Here is a 27,648-nt window from a genome sequence, read left to right as displayed (position 1 = left end):
CTTAGACGCAAAAGCCTTTGGCATAAGTATGCCAATGAACGTTCATTTTTGTTCATGGCCTTCACAAATGCCTTCATGAGTCCAAGCTTGATGTGCAATGGTGATAGCACAATGCTTTGTATGGTTCACAAGAGGTACATTTGAATTTTTTTTCTTTTTACCCTGGCAACAAAGCTGTTCGTCGTGGCCATTCCTTTTGAGTGTAATGTACATTCTTTGCACGACTATCCCACTCACATATGTAACAACTGTACTTTGTATAGCCACCCTGTAGACCAAGCAAAATTGCGATCACCTTAAAATCACAACAAACTAACTACTTGTGCTCACGATATTTTATAAGATGCAAACCGCGTTCCAACATGGGATAACTTTCTTTACCTAGGGGTGCATAATCAACAGGGATTGATACTGATATTTCCGTACTGTTGTACAGGAGCACAGCCTTAAGGCTTGCTTTGGAGGCTTCCATAAACAGTCTCCAATCTTCTACTTTGTACGGAATCTTCAGTGTCTGGATCAAACCTGGAACATCATTGCAAAATACTAACTAATAGGTGCAGCAGAAATATTTTGCAAGATCGTTTTGAAGATCGCGTAAAGTTGATACCCTGACTGTATTCTCCAGAAGGTTCCACTGCTGTATCTAGATGCTAAGAACGCAGCTTTATCCTTTAGCAGTTCCAAATCTCTAATCAGGTCATGAAGCTCCGCTTGTGTGAGTCTGTGTGGTTTAGGATAGTTGATTTTCGGCTCAAATGAAGGATCAGTGTAACTGGTATATGGAGCAGGTTCAACTTCACTTCCATTCTCTGTATCACTTTCTGTCGGAATGGTAGCCGGGGGATCGAGAACAGGCAACGATTTTCCATGGGCCACTGGACAAATTACAGATGGTATCACTGGATATTCGATCTTAATCTTCTTCTTCGTATTTATACCTTTCTTAGAGCAGGGTAGCATGCGAAATTAGCAGTCTGTACTATGGTTTGTTGGTTCACGCCAAATGGCGGGCACAGCAAAGCGCATGGAAATGTTATTCCCATGCATCCAGGCATTGAGAGTAGATGAACAACTCGTACAACAAACGTGGGGAGCCCATGATTTATCCTGGTCTCCAAAACGACACCCATATTATAGTATATATGCTGTTAGCACTGCAGCAGTCAATGACCGCTTCCTGGAACCACAAATCGTGTCCATTCACATATGTAGCACACACTGTCCACCGAATGTTTACAAACGCGGGGGATTGCTGCACTTTCCTTGAATCACTGACACTTCGGAATGGAAACAATATGTACAACATCAATAATGTCGTCACTCCTACTTTCAAACTACTGGTTCACCAATAACACAAACAGTCTGCCAAACTATTGCTTGAAGCATGCCACAAATACGATTAGAGACGTTAACTGGAGCTAGTTGCAACCATTGTTTCACGTGACTCATGAGATACTCGCACTAGCTGTTGATAACGTACAACGTTGCCAAGTCGAATACGCACCAAATACTTGTCAAGAACGACATTTTGTACAGTGTAAAATAATAATTTCAAATCATGTACTTATAATGGCCCATAGCGTTATATGCAAAATATAAAACGGTAAATTACTTAGAAACCGGAGGCAGGAGATAAATTTGAAGTGTGATTTTGTCCAAAAATCAATAAAGCACTGCTACTTTTGTTTCTGTAAAAAAAAAAGTAATAAAAGGTAAAAATGTGAACAGTGTTATCTGACTTACCATATTTTAACGAAAAAAAGCAATTAATAAAATGTGTTTGTAACAAAGCAAACTTTACCTAGAAAGTTGATGTGGCTCAGTGGTAAAATACTAACCTCTGGTGTACCTGAATCCCGGGTCAATCACAATTGGCGCCAGAAAGGCGTTGTGGTGGACAAAACACTGTGTGCGTGTTTGCTTTCCTGTGTTCTTCAATTTTCTCACATTTTCTACATTTGAACATTACAATTATTATGATCATCATCACTGTCTTCCTTAGCCTTGAAAAATCGTTGGATGTTAAACAAAAAAATCGCAACTGATGCATGGTTGTATATTAGGCGAGCGCTCTAGCGGTAGTATTTAAAGTTTGGAACCTTCACTTTGAAATGTTATGGCGATGATACACATATAGTACATAATAAAGGAAATATTGACATAAAATTCGACCCATCACTTTGAATTGCCCTGTGCAAAATGGTAATTGTTTTGTGGCTGCTAAACGTACAGTACAATGTAACTTTATAACTACAAACTATTTAAAAAAAATTGGAAAGACATCATTTTTAAACAAGATTAAATGTAAAATAAAAGAAAACGCACAACTGTTTCTTTGTACAGTATGTATTTTTTTATAGAATCTATACATTTTTTAGAAGTTACTTACGAATTATCCTGTATTATTTCCGAAACACTTCTGCTTATAATTGTATCGGAATGATGTAACAAATAGTAATCTGAATAATGCTTAAATGACTGTGAACTTAAAAAAAATATTTAAGATATAATTCTCAGAGGAAGGATTAAACACAATGGAGTCTCTCCTGACGGTGTCTTGAGTGCCCAATAGGCGTCGAATCGAAACTAAAATTAAAGAGAGCAAAAAAACCGTTATACATAGCTTATGTAACTAGATACACATTATTAGTTAATTAGTTATTAGGGACTGTGAAGTTTGCTAAATGTGAAAAACAAATTAATAGTTTAAGATTATATTATACGAGTAAATTAAAGACTCATCCACATTTTTGAGAAATTGGAAGGTACCATCATTTAATATGACGATTTTATACGAGGGTAAGTCGAAAATTATCCGCAATGTGGCTATATCTTTTCTTGCTTTGTTCATATTGAGCTCTATCCTCACTTATTTTATTGTTATGCTGTTATAGTCACGCTATGAAAGTTTTATCCTAATTCCTCCATTTGTCTTCCTTTGGTTGCAGATAGAGCATAGCCGCTCCATTAGAAGTTTGCACCAAAGATGAACAACAAGCACTGATTCAGCTTTTGAGGTTGGAAGGTGTATCAGGGGTCACAATCTATCAAAGACTTTTGGAACAATACGGAAACAGTGCCTTGCAGCAACAGAATGTGTACGAATGAATTGAAAAAAAAAATCCAAAATTTTCGCAAAAGTGTTACGCACGACGAAGGAATCGGACTACCATCTACTGCCACAAATGATGACAACATTAAGCGTACACGTGGCATGTTTCTGTTAGACAGACGAATGGCTACTGATGAAGTGGCTCATCTTCTGGAAATTAGTCGTGGTTCCTGACCACACACACACACACACACAGACACAAATCCGGATGACTCCTAGTTCTTCCTCTTTGGTGCAAACTTCTAATGGAGGGGCCAAGATCTATTTGCAACAAAAGAAAAACAAATCGAGGAATTAGGATCAAGAGCAGTGGCGTATTTACGATTTTGTTTCGGGGAGGGCTTTGCTAACTTTGTTGTTTTTTTTTCATATAGAAATATTACTATGTAATTGGAGGGATACAAACCTTAAAATTACTATCGACAAAATTATCTAAGAATTCTCCTTAAATCCTAGACAGTTTTCCCAATGTGCTAATACGATTCAAATCAAAATGAAATGATTCTGAGAGACTCACGAGAATTTTTTTTATGGACTAGTTATTTCTTTAGCATTGTGTGTAAGTAGGGTGGGTGCGCTATATATGGAATACGTTCCTAATTTGAAATACCAGACTATTTCGTCTACTATGTGCTGCCGCCGAGAAGACTTTATGTAAACTTGTACACAATGACACCCTCAGTCTGCGCATGAGTGGTTTGCTGCCGAACGATAACAAAACATTTTCTTTTGTTGCAGAATATTTTTCTGAAGAACTTGAGTTTTTTGGACGTACCTTCCAAGCTGCTGAATGTACGCAAAAAGACATGTATTATCTTTGAGTTTATGATGTTTAGATTACATATATAGTGTACCATTAGGGCATAAAGATTCAGTACACTGAGAATCACGTAAGCGCGTGTAGGAAGAGAACTATCCAAAATAGCGATTTTCCTAATATGGAATATTAGCAGGATCCTAATATGGAATATTCCTAAATAGGTTCATACGTATGTGAACTAGAAGTGAAGAAGAATAACTGAATTGTAAGTTATATTATAATCTGCGTCACTCGAATTGGCGTAGGGCGTCAACCAATAAATTTGCAGTGCGCTGTTGGCAAACCTTCAGTGAGGTTTCTAATCATCCGTAAATGACCATAAATGTGAAAAAAATCAAATACGAAAGATTAAATTTCTTACTGAAGTTTGGAATCAGCGCACTACGGGCTTATTGGTTGAATCCATACTCCAATTCGAGTGACGCGGACTGACATGCCTGACATATTATTTTAGACTGAGCGTCAGCGAACGTCTCCTAGTCGACACGTTTGGCATTTGTGTTGTCTGTCTGTGTGTCTCGCGATAACTCCTAAACGCGTGAACCGATTTGAATGAAATTTTCACAGATTATTTATTGGTTCAAATGTCCCAAATGCCGTGCCGTCTACAGTGCAAAGTGAAGAGAACAGCACGACAGTACCGATTGAAGTAGTGAGTCCGCAACCACAGCATTGCAACACAGGTGGTCGAAAGCCAGATGAAGCTAAAGTAGTTACGAGAACTCTAAACAAAAACGATTTCGAAGCTGCCTCTACCTCATCACAACGGGCCTTTACCTCGTCACTGCAAGTAGTTAAAAAAAATTTAACTTTCCACGCCCCTCCCCCCCAAAAAAATCCAATCGAAACAGCCAAGAACATCAAGTGGCTACAAGTTAGAAAAGAGTCAGTGAGTGATTTGAACGAAGATCGTGACAGTTTAAGTGATCCTACTGATAATGACGATGATGAAGAATGTGGACATTATGGTAAATTGTGGTCGCTTAGTGGAAGGGAAGGAGATTGGTTAAAGTGGCCACTTTGTAAAAGATGGTCCTACGAAACGTGTCCCATGAAAGATGGAGAAAAATATGTTTGTGGCCAGTGTTTTGCAAAGCAAAACTGGAATTAAAAATTTGGACGCCTTAAAACACACTAATCTAGTATGTTCGAACTTTTTCTTTATATAGGTCATTTTTGCTTCCCCGAATGTTTCGTTTTACAAGCATTTTACAAACATATGCCTAGTAATGAATAAGTCCAGTCAAGTTCGATAATTATCTTTGTACTACGTAGAATTCTAGTATTTCTGCTGTTTTATGTTTTAATTATCTTAAGAATGTTATGTAATTTTTTGTTTACTTGTCTTATAGACCTATAGGCCGCAATGCCTACAACGCGACGTTTGAATAATTCGAGCATGGGCACGATCACTGCTCAGACCACCCATTCTCAGTGAGTTTTTCCCTTGTTTGCCTCAGTCCCATCAGGCGTATGAAGGGATGGTACTTTTCTGGAGCCCAGGACTGAGTCCTTTTCAATTCGTAGTCTTATATTAAGGGCCTATGTGATTTCGGAGTTCGAGGCTTGAACACTTCATATGATTCTTTCCTTGAACTAATAAGTAAATTTATTCCTTAAATAAACAAATAAATTGCTCGAATGCATCGCCCGTGCTCGACTTGTCCAAATATCGTATTGTAGGCAGACGCACACACTTGTTCTAGTATTCCACTTTAAGAACAGGTAGTGTTCCATATTAGGAGCGGGGTGTGCCTAATATGGGAAATTGAGTTTCTTTCAATTTTGTAATATTGTAAAAAATCAATAATGTGGAACACACTTTCATACTTGAATTTTGTTTTGCAAAGGTACCGCAAGTATTATGATGTATAATATTTTTATTCTGGTATATGCATTTCTGAGAAATAAAGAAGAAACAAAAAGTATTCCATATTCGGTGCCTTTACCCTATTATTTTATGCATCATTTCACAATTATTTTAGCGCATGTTCTACTTTTCTAGCTTCTGTATTGTGCTAAGCAGTAAAATATAATGAGTTGTGTATAGCTCACCCATTACTCCGTAAAACTAAATATTATCAGTAATTCGTCGCCATCTCAGTCCGCAAAACGTCAATTTTGTATGACCCTCTTGTATTAAAAACACAAAAGTAAATTACTCCAAAATTTATTAAACGAAGAATTTATCGCAGTGAAACGGTTAAGATTTCTTACACAAATATCTCAGAAATGGCGACTAACAGGAAGAAAAATGGTCACAAAGAATACAAAATGTAATACGTTATATACTAATTCACATAATCTATATTTTAAATTTGAAAGTGACTATGTTTGTGACTCTTAATCTTTTGGACCGCCCGACCGATGTCGATCAAATTTTTAACGTAGATGTAATTCTAGCCTGGGAGTGTTTTTAGTTATTTACTTTGACGGTACTACTTAGGGGAGGGGTAGGGGGACATAGAAAAAATAAATAAATAAATATAAAAATAAAAGTGACTATGTTCGTGAATTAAATACTTTTGATTCACCAGATCGATCACAATCAAATTTTCAACATATATGAAGTTCAAACCTGGGAAGGTTTTTATCATTTCATTTTGATAGTAGATCTTAGGGGAGAGGGAGGGGAGAAAGGGAAATACATGAACATAAATAAAACTTAACAACTCTTGAACCACCCAACTGATCTCGATCAAACTTTCAACATATATAAGGTTCTGGCCTGGGATGTTTTCGTTATTTCATTTTTACGGTGCAACCTAGGGGAGAAAAGGGGGAGATATAAAAAGAATAAAAATAAAAGTGACTGTCTTTGTGACTTCATCACGCTTTAACCACCCGACCGATCTTTAAAAAAATTTCAACATGCATGAGGTTCAAACCTGAGGTGTTTTTTTATTACTTTAACGGTATAACTTAGAAAAGGGGAAGGGAAGTTAGAAATCTATAAAAATAAATTAAACTTAATAACTCTTGAGCCACCGGACCGATCATGATGAAACTTTCAACATATATAAGGTTCTGGCCTGGGATGTTTTCGTTATTTCATTTTTACGGTGCAACCTAGGGGAGGAAAGGGGGATATAAAAATAATAAAAATAAAAGTGACTGTCTTTGTGACTTCATCACGCTTTAACCACCCGACCGATCTTTAAAAAATTTCAACATGCATGAGGTTCAAACCGGAGGTGTTTATTTATTACTTTAACGGTATAACTTAGAAGAGGGGAAGGGAAGTTAGAAATCTATAAAAATAAATTAAACTTAATAACTCTTGAGCCACCAGACCGATCATGATGAAACTTTCAACATATATAAGGTTCTGGCCTGGGATGTTTTTGTTATTTCATTTTTACGATGCAACCTACGGGAGGAAAAAGGGAGATATAAAAAGAATAAAAATAAAAGTGACTGTCTTTGTGACTTCATCACGCTTTAACCACCCGACCGATCTTTAAAAGATTTCAACATGCATGAGGTTCAAACCTGAGATGTTTTTTTTATTACTTTAACGGTATAACTTAGAAGAGGGGAAGGGAAGTTAGAAATCTATAAAAATAAATTAAACTTAATAACTCTTGAGCCACCGGACCGATCATGATGAAACTTTCAACATATATAATGTTCTGGCCTGGGATGTTTTTGTTATTTCATTTTTACGATGCAACCTAGGGGAGGAAAGGGGGAGATATAAAAAGAATAAAAATAAAAGTGACTGCCTTTGTGACTTCATCACGCTTTAACCACCCGACCGATCTTAAAAAAATTCAACATGCATGAGGTTCAAACCTGAGGTTTTTTTATTACTTTAACAGTATAACTTAGAAGAGGGGAAGGGAAGTTAGAAATCTATAAAAATAAATTAAACTTAATAACTCTTGAGCCACCAGACCGATCATGATGAAACTTTCAACATATATAAGGTTCTGGCCTGGGATGTTTTCGTTATTTCATTTTTACGGTGCAACCTAGGGGAGGAAAGGAAGATATAAAAAGAATGAAAATAAAAGTGACTGTCTTTGTGACTTCATCACGCTTTAACCATAAGACCGATCTTGATCGAATTTTCAATATGGATGAAGTTCGGACCTGGATCACTTTGACGGTAGAACTTAGGGGTGGTGGTGGAGGGAACAGATATATAAAAATAAATAAAACTTAATAACTCTTGAACCACCCAACCGATCTCGATCAAATTTTCAACATAGATGACGTTCGGACTTGGGATAATTTTTATCATTTAACTTTGACGATTGAACGTAGGATAGGAGGAGGCGGAGATATATGTAAAAAAAATAAAAATGAAAGTTGCTGTCTATGTGACTTTACTCTTGAACCACCTGACCGATGTCGATCAAATTTTCAACATATTATGAGGTTCGGACCTATGATGATATTTATCTATTCTCTTTGATGATATAACTTAGGGAAGGAGGTAGGAGGGGTAGAAATATAAAAATAAATAAAACTTAATAGCTCTTGAGCCACCGGACTGATATCGATCAAATTTTCAAGGTAGATGAAGTTCGAACATTAGATGATTTTTGTCATATCACTTTGACAATGTAACTTAAAGGAGGGGAAAGACATTTACAAATGATCGAAAATGACCGTTATTAGTGTCCAATCTATAGTTTTGAGGTCGCTGGGATAAACAGTGACCCTTCTGATCCGACTTAAATCCAAATTCATCCCCGCAAAAATTGTGGGAGGGGTCGCATATATATAATCAAAATGACCAATATCAGTGTCGACTTCATACTTTTCGGGGTAGCTGAGATGAACAATGACACTTTCGATTCCGTGGCCTGTAACATAGGGAGGAGTCGTCGAAAATGACCAATATCAAGAAGCGCTTTAGTAATAGTAAAAAGTGACTGACTAACGAAACATATTACTATTTTTTTAATATTTAATCCAGCGAAGCGGGTAATTGATGCTAGTTATTGTATCAGACAGCGCTTCAGTAATAGTAAAAAGTGACTGACTAACGAAACATATTACTATTTTTTTAATATTTAATCCAGCGAAGCGGGTAATTGATGCTAGTTATTGTATCAGACAGCGCTTCAGTAATAGTAAAAAGTGACTGACTAACGAAACATATTACTATTTTTTTAATATTTAATCCAGCGAAGCGGGTAATTGATGCTAGTTATTGTATCAGACAGCGCTTCAGTAATAGTAAAAAGTGACTGACTAACGAAACATATTACTATTTTTTTAATATTTAATCCAGCGAAGCGGGTAATTGATGCTAGTTATTGTATCAGACAGCGCTTCAGTAATAGTAAAAAGTGACTGACTAACGAAACATATTACTATTTTTTTAATATTTAATCCAGCGAAGCGGGTAATTGATGCTAGTTATTGTATCAGACAGCGCTTCAGTAATAGTAAAAAGTGACTGACTAACGAAACATATTACTATTTTTTTAATATTTAATCCAGCGAAGCGGGTAATTGATGCTAGTTATTGTATCAGACAGCGCTTCAGTAATAGTAAAAAGTGACTGACTAACGAAACATATTACTATTTTTTTAATATTTAATCCAGCGAAGCGGGTAATTGATGCTAGTTATTGTATCAGACAGCGCTTCAGTAATAGTAAAAAGTGACTGACTAACGAAACATATTACTATTTTTTTAATATTTAATCCAGCGAAGCGGGTAATTGATGCTAGTTATTGTATCAGACAGCGCTTCAGTAATAGTAAAAAGTGACTGACTAACGAAACATATTACTATTTTTTTAATATTTAATCCAGCGAAGCGGGTAATTGATGCTAGTTATTGTATCAGACAGCGCTTCAGTAATAGTAAAAAGTGACTGACTAACGAAACATATTACTATTTTTTTAATATTTAATCCAGCGAAGCGGGTAATTGATGCTAGTTATTGTATCAGACAGCGCTTCAGTAATAGTAAAAAGTGACTGACTAACGAAACATATTACTATTTTTTTAATATTTAATCCAGCGAAGCGGGTAATTGATGCTAGTTATTGTATCAGACAGCGCTTCAGTAATAGTAAAAAGTGACTGACTAACGAAACATATTACTATTTTTTTAATATTTAATCCAGCGAAGCGGGTAATTGATGCTAGTTATTGTATCAGACAGCGCTTCAGTAATAGTAAAAAGTGACTGACTAACGAAACATATTACTATTTTTTTAATATTTAATCCAGCGAAGCGGGTAATTGATGCTAGTTATTGTATCAGACAGCGCTTCAGTAATAGTAAAAAGTGACTGACTAACGAAACATATTACTATTTTTTTAATATTTAATCCAGCGAAGCGGGTAATTGATGCTAGTTATTGTATCAGACAGCGCTTCAGTAATAGTAAAAAGTGACTGACTAACGAAACATATTACTATTTTTTTAATATTTAATCCAGCGAAGCGGGTAATTGATGCTAGTTATTGTATCAGACAGCGCTTCAGTAATAGTAAAAAGTGACTGACTAACGAAACATATTACTATTTTTTTAATATTTAATCCAGCGAAGCGGGTAATTGATACTAGTTATTGTATCAGACAGCGCTTCAGTAATAGTAAAAAGTGACTGACTAACGAAACATATTACTATTTTTTTAATATTTAATCCAGCGAAGCGGGTAATTGATGCTAGTTATTGTATCAGACAGCGCTTCAGTAATAGTAAAAAGTGACTGACTAACGAAACATATTACTATTTTTTTAATATTTAATCCAGCGAAGCGGGTAATTGATGCTAGTTATTGTATCAGACAGCGCTTCAGTAATAGTAAAAAGTGGCTGACTAACAAAACATATTACTATTTTTTTAATATTTAATCCAGCGAAGCGGGTAATTGATGCTAGTTATTGTATCAGACAGCGCTTCAGTAATAGTAAAAAGTGACTGACTAACGAAACATATTACTTTTTTTTAATATTTAATCCAGCGAAGCGGGTAATTGATGCTAGTTAATAATATTATTGTACAATATATGAAAAGTAGTAAAGGTGTTCGAAAGTTTATTTATCACATACAGAACCTTCATGCAACACCTTGACACAAACAAAAAGTTTCACTAATGTCAGATAAGTAGAAAAAAAAAGTTTTCTTTCCCTCTGTTTTCGCATACTTCTAACCAAAGAAACCCTGGTTTGATCTCCGGCCATGCTAGTTTGTAGTGAAAAAATTGGACGTTAAATTTAAATCTTTCCGTTAAATATTTACGTAAATTTTACTTAATTACTTATATAATTAGATGTAAAATTTCCATCTTACAACGATTGAGAAACCGTTGGTAACAGATACAAAATCCCCTTAATTTGGCGTGTGTCCCTCTTGCACGTAAATCTCGTTTGCTCATCTATTGAAAAACATACATTGGCAATCAAAAAAGTGTTTTTCATAATAATTTCAGTTGTTTAGAAAATCCATAATGTTGTACGCAAAACGACACTGTCTATATTTTTACCTAAGATTCATATTGACTTTTAAGCGGGGAAAATTCGAGAAATCATTCTTATAGAATCAAATCATTAATGTGCAGGTGAAAAATGTTTCTAAAGTAACAACAGTTTTGCATAATTACATGAGGCAAAGAAAGAAAGGATATTTATTTGTACATAATTTATGTCAAAGGTATCATAGAAAACCTACTTAAATACAATATCATATACAGACGTGTTCAAATTATTAGACTCAACATTCAGTTTCTGAATATTTTACTGTTCTTACAATATTACGTCAGAAAACGCATTTGAACTTGGTCCAAATTACTGTTCCGTAATTCTGTTCTAATTTCTTGTGGTCACGGCACATGATTTTCAATATGAATTAAACAAATGCGTACCTGAAATTTAAATATAAATATTATACAGTGTGTGTATCTAACTTAGAAACAAAAAATGAAATGGAATACTTACAAAAAAATTCTCTCTCTCACAAAGATTACTATTTCGTATGAAATCCATTATCCTTCATTAAGTCTTTTATTCTTTGTGGCATGCATACGAGCTTAGCACATTTTGACTTCAATTCATCATCATGATACTACAAACTGTTGATCTCGATCAATTGATATTTGGTTGTAATATGCTTCTTCTTTAGCTTTTCCCTCATGATGCTCCAGGGGTTTTTGATCGGGTTCATATCAGGACTATTGCCCGGCTACGGAAGAACACTAATTTCATTGTTCTCAAAAATGTTGTCACAGTTTTGCTCCGGTGGCATTCGGCTCCATCATGCATAAAGATGAAGTGTGCGTCATCAAACCAGATTACAGTCTGGGGAAGCAGTTCTTCTTGAAGAACTTGTAGGTATTGGTCGTGCTTTATTGTTCCCTCTTTTATAGGCAGTTTCCCAGGCCCGAAGGCAAACATCACACCCCAGACCATGACTGAAGTAAAGTTAGGATGCTTCACTGTTTGTTAGAGGCATTCCAACTCAAATTCCTCCTCTGGTCGACGTCGCACAGATTGTGAACATTCATCAGACACGAGGGAACATGATTCATCACTGAAACACCTATTCTCCAATCAGCAGCTGTCCAATGTTCTAGGCCTCGTGCCCATTAGAGGCTCTCCTTTGTCAAGATTCGAGTACTTTTTGCTTTCTTTGCTGGCCTGAATGCTTTAAAATCCCCCAGCACAAAGAATCCTTCGAACATTTTCAGGCGAAATGTCTACACCATACTGAGCTATTTTTATGCTTAAGTCTCTAGAAGTTACGTTTCTGTTCCCAGGGCCAATCTTTTAGTTTTTTGATACCTCTTAGCGATAGCTTTGGAAATCGCCCACACTTCCCAAGTCTTTGCTAATACATTTGGTCCTTGCTCATCATAACGGAGATTTTACTCACAGAGTTTTGCCCTGCCCCAACTCTAATAGCAATTTGTCGTTGTGTTATATCTTCCTTCCGCCAAAAGTGTTTTGATAACTTCCACTTTACACGAAGAAAGGTCTCTGGCTTTTCAAATTATGCCGCGATTACAGGACTTCATAGAATAAAAGATTAGTGCACAAAACACGTCAAGATCACTTTAAACTAGCCGATTCGAACTGTTGAACGCTTTGAATGTCGTAACTGCTTACGGCTGCAACCACAATACTTCAGACTGTAACTTGTTATTAGAAACCACAATAGCTATCCACAACTGAAATACCACTTTCAGAACTCCCTCCCCTCTACTAATGCCATCTGCTGTTCAACGGTGATATCACCACTTCAAGTGTACCGTAAACAAATGAAGGATCCTATATTGGTGGTTTAAACCATTAAATTACATGTTCTAGAACTCCGAAATTAGGACTGCAACATTAATTTCGCATTTTTCGAGGGTGAGTCTAATAATTTGAACACGTCTGTAAAATGAAGTAATACAAAATCGAGCAAAGGAACTTGTAATCTAATTTTGTTTTGATTTGATTGCTTTTATATGGTCAACAAAATTTTCAATTTTACTTGTTGCTTGATAAGTCATTAATAACATTTAGTTGACCTTAAGCAAATCTTCCTAAATTTTCTATTATTTCGGAGACTTCGGATATGTTTAGTGTTTCTTTGCTGCATCGGTTATGTAGTGTACATCTTCTTCATCAACATCGCACCGATAGTGTTCTTGTGTCACTCATCACTATAGCTGCCACTAGACAATAAAATGAAAGCTGAATCTTCATTCTTCTGTTTTCAATCTGCCCCTCTCCCACAAAAAAGTAATTACTTCAAATTAGCCAAACAAAAGGTTCAAATGTTTGATTTTCACGATTATTACCACCGTTTTCAATACTGTTTTCAACGGGAATGCATTTTTGTTTAAATTATCCAATATTTCGAATTATTCAAGTTTGAATTATCGAAATTTCTCCGTATACTGGAACAAGGGCGACAATGTTGTGGTTTCCAAAGGGGGCGGCAACTATAAGCGACATTTCAAATATAGTTTCAAATTTTGCTGTAACTAATGTAAAAATCCTATTGGGTTTTAGATATTCCCAAGTATAATTTCCTCTTAGGGGGCGAGCGCCCCCTTGCCCCCTGATGGGCGCTCTTTTACTGGAATAAAACTCTAAATGTGATCTCTAGTTAGGGTTCATGTAGTTAGAATCTAATAGTACTGTAAATTGAAGGCTCATGTTTCATGTAACCTCGAAATTAAAATACGAAATCAAACTCTGCAAGATAAACAGAACATACAAGCATATTTAGTTACCGCATCTATTAACAGATTGTAGCCTGTATTATAGAAGAAATACAAACCTGTGGGTAGTATCTTTCTACTGTAAAATTTGCCTTATACACGTATTCTTCGTCTTTCTTTAAAGGGAATACAGCTAATTCCCCATCTGAAGTAAATACACCGTTCCCAGCTTCCGTTCTGTGGATCCCTGGATATGGAAAAGGTACTCTTAGTATGTAAGCGTAAGCGTGAATTTGTAAGGAATCAACTTCTTTCCCTGTAAATAAGTATATTTATACATAAAGAAAGTGATTATTGAAATCAAGTATGCATTTGATAAACTTATAATTAGCCGTGTACTTTCATTAAACACACAATGTTAACAAACATAAGAAACAGAATACCATATTTGGAAACAGCTTTACTTACTGTCTGCACCATAAAGTGAGAACAAAAGGAGATATATATTTGTTCACAGTTATATTTATGATTCGCATGGGTTCTCAAAATATTATTGTCTAATCACTTGAATCAAGCAAATTGAGCTGAGGGGTACTTTAAAACAAATCTAAACTAGCTTTAGAAGTCTGATAGGAAAATAAAAAGCACGTGACTCTTAATGCAATACGTGCTCCTTTATTTGCCACCATATACAATATGCTTGCTGAAACAGTTCTCAACCAACTCCTTTTAAAGTGTGATAATCTACATTATCTGTTACAGTGATAATCCACTCCTCTAGCTGATACAGCTAAAGGAACTTTAAACCTCAGGTTTTAAAAACTATATATGCACTATGTGATCAAAAGTATCCGGACACCCCCCAAAACATACGTTTTTCATATTAGGTACATTGTGCTGCCACCTACTGCTAGGTACTCATTATCAGCGACCTGAGTAGTCATTAGACATCGTGAGAAAGCAGAATAGGGCGATCCGCGGAACCCACGAACTTCGAACGTGGTCAGGTGATTGGGTATCACTTGTGTCAGAAGTCTGTGCGTGAGATTTCCATACTCCTAAACATCCCTAGGTCCACTGTGTCTGATGTGATAGTGAAGTGGATACGTGAAGGGACACGTACAGCACAAAAGCGTACAGGCCGACCTCGTCTGTTGACTGACAGAGACTGCCGAGAGTTGAAGAGGGTCGTAAAGTGTGATAGCAGACATCTATCCAACCCATCACACAGGAATTCCAAACTGCACTCCAAGTACAGGATCCACTTCAAATACTATGACAGTTTGGCGTGAGGTGAGAAAACTTGGATTTCGTGGTCGAGCGGCTGCTCATAAGCGACACATCATGCTGGTAAGTGCCAAACGACGCCTCGCTTGTGTAAGGAGCGTAAACATTGGACGATTTGAACAGTGTAAAAACGTTGTACGGAGTGACGAATCACGGTACATAATGTGGCGATCCGAATGTAGGGCGTGGGTATGGCGAATGTCCGGTGAACGTCATCTGTCAGCGTGTGTAGTGCCAACAGTAAAATTCGGAGGTGGTGGTGTTCTGGTGTGGTCGTGTTTTTTTTGGAGGGGGCTTGCACCCCTTGTTGTATTGCGTGGCACTCTTACAGATGTTTTAAGCACCTTCTTGCTTCCCACTGTTGAAGAGCAATTCGGGGAATGGCGATTGCATCTTTCAACACGATCGAGCACCTGTTTATACTGCATGGCCTGTGGTGGAGTGGTTACACGACCAGAACATACCTGTAATGGACTGACCTGCACAGAGTCCTGAGTTGAATCCTATAGAACACCTTTGGGTGTTTTGGAACGCCGACATCGTGCCAGGCCTCACCGACCTACATCGATACCTCTACTCAGTTCAGAACTCCGTGAAGAATGGGCTGCCATTCCCCAAGAAACCTTCCAGCACCTGGTTGAAAGTATGCCTGCGAGAGTGGAAGTTGTCATAAAGGCTAAGGCTGGGCCAACACCATATTGAATTCCAGCAGTACCGATGGAGGGCGCCACGAATTTGTAAGTCATTTTCAGCCAGGTGTCCGGATACTTTTGATTAGATAGTGTATATAGACTAAAAGTGAATGTGAGTTTGCGTGTGTGCATGCATGCAATACTTGATATAATTATCCTTGATATAATAATATACTTATTAAAATTATACTTGATATAATTATCAACCTTATCCTCCCATTGATCTTAGGATATTACATTGACACTTTTCGACACGGGGGTGAGAGGTAACTGGAACTCTGGGGTATAAAGAATCGAAAACGACCTATATTAGTATCCAATTCATTGTTTTAGGAGTCACTGAGACGAATAGTTCAATTCTCGATGCTGTTTAAGTCGAAATTCATCCCTGATCAACGTAATGTTAAGAAACGGAAGTGAGAAAGGGGCAAGATAAAAGTAACCGAAAACGAATGATATTAGTCTCAAATCTATAGTTTTAAGAGTCGTTGAGTTGAATAGTAGCACTCGAGATACCGTTTAAGTGTGCGTCAGAAGGATTGAGAAGTGGTGGTGGTGAGGAAAAAGAATTACACTGTTTATTTTTGTTATTCCACTTTTACTGAAAATGCGTATCCTAAGGGTGGAAAGGTAAAGAAATACTTCCAATAAACTACCATTTGCGAAGAAGGTAGATTTCTGCTATTTCAGTTTAAAGATTGAGATCAAGTGACTGTAGTACCTCAAACAATAAGATCACTTTGCCCCATTTAAAGAATGCTTTCGGCATACCATATTTAGTATTAAACCTGTTTGTATATCCAGTCTTCTAACTATGAAAACGACGATCATTCCAACCCCAATTATTTCACGGATTTAGACTGTTTTACGTAAGCTACTAAAATCAATTGTAACTTGTGCGAAAAATACGTTTATATCGCACGAGCTTTTAACTTCCAATTATTTACCATCAACTCAATTTTGCCTAACTGTACACAAAAGCTAGTTAGAAGCTCTTTATACAAATGTTTAACTGCTTCTCGGATTAACCCGAGTATTTACGTTTGGAGATAATATGCAAAACTGGATTAACCCGAGTTATTACGGTCATTATATTTTTTCGCGTTCTTCTCTGGATTAACCCGAAATACTGCGGTGAAAAAGAAAAGTGCACGGAGCAAATATTTACAAACGATTCAACGGTATTTTGTTATGGTTTGTTGATTTAATACCGGGGGAGGGGGTCAGTATATTACTCCCATAATAGTCCCGTGTTTTTCCAGTATTAGCGCTGCGAGGGAGCTGTTCGTTAGTTTCTTTTATTTCCTTTTGAAGAAGCATTGTGTTTACAACTGCATTGTTGAGTGCATTTTGCAAACAATAAGCAGAGACGAAGAAGAAATTTTCAGTGTTGTTGGTGTAGATACCAGTAGTAGTAGTAACAGTGAATTCGTTAGAGATTTTTTTATTTTATTTTAACAGTTCCAATTTGTATCAAAATGTAAATGTAATTTATAAATCGCACTAATTACGAAATGCAGAGGGACTGGCACAATGAAAGTCAACTTGAGGTATTGTTAACAGTTCTCTGGTCAGGTTACAGAGTAATTTATAAATTATCTTTACTTCTTTATTTGCATTCGTATTATTACTAACTTTTACATTGAATTTGCTTCTATTAACCCTTAGTCGGTAATATCCGTCTCCCAGGAGGATGTACGATACTTTTTTCTTCAGACTTGGTACTAATATTGGAGGTATGATCTGATACTTCACCAATGCTTCAGTTGTGGGTTGACTGTGCAGTTTTCCGCAGGTGGTTGCGTGTCTAGCTCATTGTTGCAAACATCGAAGTGTATAAAGTTATTCCACCCCGTCTCGCAAGCGGATATTACTGTAAAGGAAATATATTTTATCCGTCTAAGGGGCGGATATTACTTTATACTGATAACTATTAATATTTGGTTGTTTTTTTCGTTTCGAAAATCTGAATATTTTAAGATGTCAAATAGCAAAGCACACCACAAAGAAGTAAGGCTATACTACAAATGGCTATAGAACAGTTAGAAATGGCTATAGATCGGAAACTGATTATGATTACGGATCCGATGACTCGTATGTTCCTGAACAAGATCATTTATCCAAAAGTTCATAAAAGCAATCCAGAAATAGATTTTAATGATGCCAATAACATATCTGATAAGGGATACAGCAATGATCAGAAAAGTGATCAGAATAATACGAAAGTACAACAGAAACTGATTGTGTTTATTGCAAAAAATAGTTCAATCAGATAGAGTTGCAAGAAGAAAAATTTGGGTACTAAAACATCTAAGTAAAACGTGATAAAAAATAAATTGTCATCATGGGTAGGAACCGCGAATTAGTTACAGAATTTTCCAAATCCAGAGGACATCTGACATTTATTCCTTACTGATGACACTTTGAATGAAACTGTGAACTGCATTAGTGTACAATGGAAGTGTTGACAAGAAAGTTACATAACTCCTTCTCAAGTTATAAGAATACTGATAAGACTAAAATTGAAGGGCTTATTGGTTTGATGACTTTGTGATCCATTTTCAAGTCGGGACGTGAGAGCTTGGTGTCACCTTTATCAACTGACTGCACTGGACTTCATGCTTTTCATGCAACCATGTCTCAGAAAGGTGTGAAGTTTTGGTTTAATGATTCATCTATTCGTGAACGAAGGAATGGAAAGAATCCTCCAGCAGCAGTGGCCAATGTTTTCAATAAGTTCACTTCTAATTGCCAAACGGCATATTCTATTGGGGTGCATATACGTGTTGATAAAACTCTACAAGGTATATATTTAGAAATTAATTCTCAACGGCGAAGCATGTTGCATTGAACTCATGGGTACATTTACAAGTGGACAACGACGTGCTTCTTATCCAGTTTATTAAATTTGTTACGTAGAATCAATTCTCTGGGTGTAACTAAACCTTATTGAAAACTTACTTACACCACTTTGGCTTCAAGCGTCTCAATTGTGCGTGTCCGTCTCTCAGGCGGATGTTACTGTTATAGCTTATTTTTTGGATGTTACCAACTAAGGGTTAAATTAAAATAGCACCTATATTATGACAATATAGCCATTATATTATGACATATGGAAAAGTATATGACGAAATATATCATATTTTCAGCATATATTTTTATTTCAATCTTATAGCATTTCTTTTATTTTTCAGTGCCCGAAATAATTCGGGATAATCCAGAAGGAATGCCGTTACTTTTTTTTTTTTTTAAATAGCTCCATATTATTATTGCACGGAACTTTTGCTTTGCTTCTGTTTTGTTAGTAGTAAAAGATGTTTCTAAATAGACCATATTTTTTTTAGAGCGCAGATTCATTCTATTTTTTACATTTCTTGTATTTTGAACTGTGCCCGAAATAACTCGGGCTAATCCAGAAGGAGTTTTTTGATTGACTATAACTTTCGAAATTTAGTTCCCTAATGACAATTAACATAGACCATGAGAGGTTCCATTTATGATAGATTTAAAATATGAAATAAAAAATACATGACCTTTTTCGGACGTTTTTCTGCAAAAATGTACACCGGGAAGCGATTAAAGGAGATTTCAGATAGCAAAATAAATAGTGATGCGGTTTGTGTGAGCGTAAACCGGGAACTGGAAACATTTCTCGGAATATCATTTTCGCGACTCCTTTCCTTCCATACTCTATTAGGGAAGAGTATTAAATGAATTGCTAATGTGAAATGCCATAGCTTAAGGTATAAAATATGAAATATATTTAATTCAGTATCCTCTGATCCGAAACATAAAATCATTCAGTAAGTTTTAAAATATAATATAATATTAATAGTAAAAATATAATATTTTAATTGTTACCATGCATGATTTATTTCCTGTGAGGTGCTACTTCATATTAAAACTCGAGTATTGTCTCACATTGGACTTCAAAATAAATACCCTTTTATATAAACCTGATGTTAGAAAGGACGTTAAACCCTGTTTAGTTAGTCGATCGATGAATCTAATATAGTTACAGATGTGACACAGTACATCGTAAAAAAGTAGTGATATTAAATATAAGTAAGCAACATTTTTAATAGTATTTCGTAATATTGTTACTATTCAGTGCTGCATAAAATTAATTTCTTAAACTAAATGGGCATTGGATATGAGACGAGTGCCAATTCGCAAATAAATGATAATTTCGCCCATGTAAATAAATACTGCATCGATTCAACTGGGACTTCTTCATAGTTTGACAAAATTTTAAATCCTATTGTGTTTTTTTTTATAATTTCAGAAATTCGAATAAACGGGACTTTGTCTTCTTTTTCCCTTGATTCATCTCTATTTCAAAATCTAGTTGATCGAATTCGACAGGAACACGAACACAAAAACTCCGAGAAAAACTTTTTCTTTTAAAAAAAAACTATCGTCTTTTAGTATGCAGTACTCAAAACAACTACTAGATGTCTATTAGCGTATCCTGATCAGCAACCAAATGCCTCAGTCCTCACGACTTGTGTCACGAACTACCAACAGTGGAGTGTGTCAAAATGCCGCATCTAGTGATGGGTAAATTCCCGGGAAGATATTTTTCGGGAATATTCCCTGGGAATATTCCCGGGAAGATTCCCAAAATGGGAATTTATCCGGGAATTTATGTACAATCAGAAAGAAAATTGCATTCTATTGCTATATTATGATTTCAAAGTTGAATTAATTTTATATCACAGCATAGTATTACTGTTATCCCCAGAGGATTCTTTAAAATGTATATTCTGAACGGTACTATGTTACTTTATTAACCTTTATTATATTTAGAGAGTACGCGTTAATGTATATTTATTTACAATATGTTCTATCAATTAAATATGTGTGAAAAATTATATAGTAAATTATATAGTAACAGTTTAAATTCATATGTAAATGGATTTGCTTAACTTGACTCTATTACTGATATTATAAACACATTAAATTTATAAATGTTATAAACCAATCAGATTGGGTAAATGCTAGAAGATACATGTCTCACCAATTTATCAACATTTGCGCATACATATTTATGTTCACAAAATTTGCAAGATACTTACTTATCTTTATATTTTAGCACGTAACATTGCCATACACGACCTTTCATCCTCCCTATTTCTCGAAATTCCATACGTTAATTCACATGTTAAAGAAGTCCAAGTACCTCTTCAGAAATTCGAGTCAGAGAGAGGAGACAGACCGACGTTTATTACTAATGGTAGTTCAGGGTTTATTAAGAGCACTTCATCTCTATTTCTACATAATTCTAAATTACTTTAAAAAATGGTTCCTTTTCATCATTTGTAAATTAGAACTTTGCTAATTTCTTGGGGGCTAGCTTGGGGGCTAATTATTCTTTAGCATTGGGGGCTAGCTTTTGCACCTACTTTTTTTACGATATTCCGATGCGGTTGTTTTATGGTTTCATACGTTAAATTACGTTATTAACATTAAATTCAAACAGCATTGCAGAATGAGCGTTGGCGAATGAAGGCGGGTTAGGGCCCCGCATGGCACGTTGTTTTCTATCTTCGTTACAAACAATTCACTTTCTTTTCTCACATAAATCACTTCGACTTACCTTTACGGTTTGTACAAATCCCCTAGTGCCCTAAAAAAAATGTGTTCGATACTTTCTTGACTACTTGAACATCACTATCAATTCATTTCTTCCGTAAATCATCCTACTTTTTGCTAGTTTTGGCCCCCCAACACTAAACAATTACCTTACGTTTTAGTGCAAATGGAAATGGAACTTAAAAAATCATATTATTAGTTGTATAAAGTACCGTCAGATAATTTTAAATTTTTTAACCTCCAAATTCTTTAAAACCTAGAAGTAAATCATAATATATATTAAATTGAAGTAATTAGTCATATGGTTCTTATAATTTGGAAGATAAAGTAAAGAAATGGAAATAAATTCCTTCCCGGGAATTTATAGGCCAGGAAAAAAAAACCGGGAATATTCCCATTTTTAAATTCCTTCCCACCGGGAATATTCCCACTGCCCATCACTAGCCGCATCTTAATCAGTGGATTACAACTTGAGTTGCGAGTGTCCTGAATCGTATGAAGAGCGAGGATACAAACTACAGATAAAGATAAACTACATTCATAATAACAAATATTTGCGAATGTTGTAATAAAGACGTCAAATCAAATACGTTAAATTAATTGTCTTAGAAACACAAAATAATTGTTGGGTAGAAGCTGTGGTTTCATTAAAAACAAACTTGGTAAAAATAATACTGCACTACAATGGTATACAGAAGTTTTGCTGGAAATAGGTAAATATTGATATAATTATAATTATTGTACCTTATTACAGATTATTGTACATTATGTATATACACTTTATAATATGCATTACAAATAAATATACATTAGTGAGATTATTATTAGTAGTAGTCCCGGGTTCGATTCCCGGTGGGGTGCCTCGATCGAAAAAAGTGTAACACGCTTTTTCAGCCCTGAATGAGCTTTTCCTGGGTTTTCCTCATTCACACCAGGTAATTGCCAGGGTGGTACCTAACTTATAGGTCCCAGGCCGCTTCCTTCCTTCCCCCATCCTTTCATCCTTTCCTTTGCCCGGACTATATGCTCGCCGAGGAACGTCATCCCTCAAACGTGATGGGCTAAATGGCCTTAGATGCTGAAAGCCCACAAGTCTAAGTCCTAAATCCTAAATTATTATTAGTAGTATTAGTTTTATTATATGTTTGACACTTGAGTGCTGCAACTGATACTGCAGAAGAGATCAGACGAACGAGCAACAAGGAGGAATCTTGAATTATGAGTGGATTACAAAACGGGGCGCCAGATATACACAAGGTTCAGAACCACTGCTCTAATGGTAGCGGAGAACTGCTCGCTACTCTTTGAGATGAAATCACAGATCCAGTACCAATGGGACTGTTTCTCAGATAGCTCAGGATCTGAGATGCAACAAGAAATTAGTCTTAATTATCCTAACAATGTTAGATAAACGGTATGAACTATGAAGTTTCTCGTTATGACATTTCCCTATTCCCATCCTCTTGGGTCCAAATATTCGCGTCAGGATTTTCTTTTCAAATACTTACAGCTGGTGTTCTTCTTCAAATCATGCAGCCATGATTCGCAATCATGCAACACAACACGTATAGTTATCAGTTATCATTTTATATATGTTTTATGCTTAACATTTTTCTACATAATTTACGTGGACAAAAGAGTTTGGACCGAACAATAACTCAAATTCAATGCTTTCAGCCGACATTTAATTTCTTGGCGGCTATGGATTTGGTGTCGGCGCTGAGAAATTAAACAACTGTTACATGCCACTTTTGTGCAAGGCACGTCCTATAGACCAGGGATCGCGAGAGGGTTTCATGAGGGTCGCGAAGATAAGCGAAAGAGACAAATATAATTAGAATCTAATATTGAAAAATATTTATAAATGTTATATTGAATTCTGTTCTGATAGGCATATTTTTATTTTTATACATACTGTTAAGAACAACAAAAAACAGGTCTACTAAACATTTTCAACAGGTGCAGAGTTGTTTAAAAAGTCAATTTAAATGAAAGAGGGACGATATGAAACTAATGAGAACCGCATATTGAAATACTAGAAAAATACAAATGCAACAAAACCTACATATTGAAATACAATTAAAATTGAAAGGTAATGAGATACCTGTGCTGCGTTTGTTGATAAATGAATAATGGACAAATTATTCTGGCGGCAATAAAAGAGATTGCATTTCTTTAGGATTCTTTCTTGCTCTTCGTAGAATTGTACACGTATGTATGTGTGTGAGCAAATAGTCTTTTTTCCTTCAAGCTGGTCACAATGAAAGTAGATTTTTGGTGTGGGATTTTATTTGTTTTTTTAAATTTTAAATGTAAACAAGTTCCTTTTAACGGTTTTTTTTTGTGATACTGAACACATACACAACAATGTACCAAATTCACAACAATATGATGTAATTCAAAGTGGTGGTCTCTCGAAAATCAAAATACTCAATACTTTTTAAACAACTATCCAAATTTTTAAAACCAAAATCAGAAATCACTTTATTTTTTATCGTTTGAAACAAAATTAGGGGAGTTATGAAGTTTTAAAATTTTCAAACGGCCTTCATTTTGAAACAGTATTACGGATCTGATTCGATATTTGTAATATGACTGATCGAATTTGTTTTTAATCCATTCGCTTTTAGGGAAGTTACTGTATCCGCTATATACAAGAAATAAATTCTACTATTATAGAAATAGATGGATATCGTGAGATCTTCACAATAGGTATATTAAAATTCCCACACAAACTTATTACAAACCAGAAATTATAAGAGTCTCGCTGGGAAGAGAATGTGATAAAATAGGGGTCTTCATAGAAATTAGGTTGAGAACTACTGCTTTAGACAGAAGTAGTGTCCAATTACAACCATCTCAAATTTTAACGTTACTAATTGGAAGAAAAAAATGGAAGATACCCTGGTTATGTTTACAAACTCATTTCTCATTGTTCACTTCTTAGACACTAATAGAACTTGTTTGCAAGTAGAACATAAATACGTAAACTCATTATAACAATCAATGCTGTGAGCAAGTACGGATATCCAGGTTTTAACCTCCTTCAACTAAGTATTATGAAAAAAAAAATACACATTTACGATAATAAGATATAAGTACAAAATCATACAATGATTTTAAGTTCGAAGCTTGAACTGCCTGATGAAATTCTGTGTACGCCACTGATGACAATGAATAAGGCATTTGGAAACTATTTTGAAGTAAAACTAAATGAATATTATGTTATAACTTAACTTAATGTGTATTGTCAGCATTGCATGCAATTATGCCATATTTTCTCGACTTTGAACTTCAGTTGAAGAAGTAACAATAGACAATGTGTTCTTTATTCATTCAAATTGTGATAATGCTCGAAACTAGAAAAGAGAGAAATACCTTTATATGACATGCCAAACATAAATATTAACGAACTGGAATTAAAATAATATTGGGAGTGACATAAGAAAATAAATGAATAAGTTTTCAAAGACAAATAAATTACACTATTCAGAGACACTGACTCCGGGGATGCTCCGGTTCTCGAGCACCCCTGGAATTTATGTGGGGGCAGTCAGCACTCCGGAAAAAGAGAAGGAAAATAAGGGAAGAGAAAGGAAGAAACAAAAAGGGGGACATTCTCTTATTTCGTGGTATTCCTTAAATGCTAGTAGGACCCTTTATATGTCTTAAGAGGCCTCATCCCGGCGAAATTAAAATACCGCTAATTTTACAGTAATTATGTGATACAGTATCTTCAAATAGATAAAATATAATCGAAATGTGGAACAAGAGCGCCTTAGACAATATCATTTTACATGAGATATCGTTATCGCGACTTTCTTATCTGCTTTCGACTTAGCGATTTTTATAATAGGCATTTATTTTCACGTCCGAGAAGTTGCCCCCCCCCCCCATTGAAGCACTAATGATCTCTTCTAGTGCATTCGTTAGTGCTTCGTTAGTGCTTCTTAGAAAACCAACTCCCAACATTACTGCTTCAATAGTTTGGACGCTAGAAGCAAAAAACTTTAAGGGGGGGGCAACTTCACGTTAGCCCCCCCCCCCAGAAAGCACTAACGATTAAACCTAGTGCAATCGTTAGTGCATCATTTGTGCTTCCAGAAAACACGAATAGTTTCGTTAGTGCTTCACAATTAGTGTGGCTATGTCCAGTTATATGTCACGAAATTCCCATAAGGAATACATGGGGAATTTTTAATTGGCTCAAATTCCCAACAAATTCAAAAGCGCTAATGATCTCTTCTAGTGCAATCGTTACTGCTTCGTTAGTGCTTCTTAGAACACAAACCCCAACATTAGTGCTTCAATAGTTTGGACGCTAAAAGCAAAAAAAATTGGGGTGGGGCCAACTTCACGTTAGCCCCCCCCCAGAAAGCACTAACGATTAAACCTAGTGCAATCGTTAGTGCTTCCAGAAAACACGAATAGTTTCGTTAGTGCTTCATTATTAGTGTAGATATGGCAAATTGTGTGTGACGAAAGTCACGTAAGATAAACATTGGGAATTTTTTATTGGGTCAAATTCCCACCAAATTCAAATGCGCTAATGATATCTTCTAGTGCAATCGTTAGTGCTTCTTAGAACACCAACTCCCAATATTAGTGCTTCAATAGTTTGGACGCTAGAAGCAAAAAACTTTAGGGGGCAACTTCACTTTAGTTCCTCCTCAGAAAGTACTAACGATTAAACCTGGTGCAGTCGTTAGTGCATCGTTAGTGCTTCCAGAAAACGCTAATGGTTTTGTTTTGCTTTACTATTAGTGTAGATGTGCCCACTTATATGTCACAAAGATGTCCAAACTCACGAGGTCGGCGCTCACGAGTTCGAAACTTACGCTCACTCGACCTTAACCTCACGAAGTGAGCGTGAGATAAGGCTGGTGATGTGAGCGTGAGGTCAGACTGATGATGCGAACGTGAGGTTGAGTGAGCGTGAGATCAGGCTGGTTATTTGAGCGTGAGGTCAGGCTGGTGATGTGAGCGTGAGGTCGAAATGAGTTTGTGAGTTCAGGACGAAATTAATTTTTTGAGCGTGAGCTTGAGTGAGGTTCGGTCAAAGTGGTCACCTCTGGTTACGAAACTCCCATAAACACATGGGGAATATTTCACTGGGACTAACTCCCGACAAACTCAAAAGAGCTAATGATATCTTTAATACAATCTTTAGTGCTTCGTTAGTGCTTCCTTGAGCAGTGACTCTTAACACTAGTGCTGCAATAGTTTGGTCACTAAAAGCAAAAAAATTTCAAGGACAAACGTGAAGTTAGCCCTTTTTTTTTTTTTTTTTTTTACTCCTAGCATCCAAACAAATGAAGCATTAATGTTCGGATTTGGTGCTCTAAGAAGTATTAACGATTGCACTGGAAGAGATCATTAGTGCTTTTGAATTTAGCGGAAGTTTAACTCAACGAAAAATTCCCAATGTTTTTCTTACGTGAGTTTCGTCACTAATAATGAAGCACTAACGAAACTATTAGTGTTTTCTAGTACCACCAACAATGTACTATCAATTGCACTAGGTTTGATTGTTAGTGCTTCCTGGGGGGCTAACTTCACGTTTGTCCTTGAATTTTTTTTGCTTTTAGTGACCAAACTATTGCAGCACTAGTGTTAAGAGTCACTGCTCAAGGAAGCACTAACGAAGCACTAAAGATTGTATTAAAGATATCATTAGCTCTTTTGAGTTTGTCGGGAGTTAGTCCCAGTGAAATATTCCCCATGTGTTTATGGGAGTTTCGTAACCAGAGGTGACCACTTTGACCGAACCTCACTCAAGCTCACACTCAAAAAATTAATTTCGTCCTGAACTCACAAACTCATTTCGACCTCACGCTCACATCATCAGTCTGACCTCACGTTCACATCACCAGTCTGACCTCACGCTCACGTCACCAGTCAAACCTAGAGCTCACTCAACCTCACGCTCACATCACCAGCCTTATCTCACGCTCACTTCGTGAGGTTGAGGTCGAGTGAGCGTAAGTTTCGAACTCGTGAGCGCCGACCTCGT

General features: G+C 36.0%; 2 protein-coding genes across 2 annotated transcripts in view; both read right to left on the bottom strand.

The window, feature by feature from the left end:
- Positions 1-472, bottom strand: part of LOC145665142 (ecdysteroid-regulated 16 kDa protein-like) — a 53,160-nt gene extending 52,688 nt beyond the window's left edge. The window contains exon 1 of the mRNA XM_081732422.1: positions 382-472. Coding sequence (XP_081588548.1) covers positions 382-472 — 91 coding nt within the window. The remainder of the gene's footprint in view (positions 1-381) is intronic.
- Positions 473-2,482: 2,010 nt separating this feature from the next.
- Positions 2,483-27,648, bottom strand: part of LOC145665141 (uncharacterized) — a 41,467-nt gene continuing 16,301 nt past the window's right edge. Inside the window, exons 3-4 of the mRNA XM_081732421.1 lie at positions 14,181-14,377; positions 2,483-2,589 (exon numbers count right to left, since the gene is read on the bottom strand). Of these exons, the coding sequence (XP_081588547.1) occupies positions 2,503-2,589; positions 14,181-14,377 (284 nt within the window). The 3' untranslated portion in view covers positions 2,483-2,502. The remainder of the gene's footprint in view (positions 2,590-14,180; positions 14,378-27,648) is intronic.

Source organism: Thermobia domestica, chromosome 11 (genome assembly GCF_964235325.1).
Source record: "Thermobia domestica chromosome 11, izTheDome1.hap1.1, whole genome shotgun sequence".
Lineage (NCBI taxonomy): Eukaryota > Metazoa > Arthropoda > Insecta > Zygentoma > Lepismatidae > Thermobia > Thermobia domestica.
Note: the sequence above shows the minus strand (reverse complement) of the source record. Positions and strands in the feature narration are given on the sequence as shown.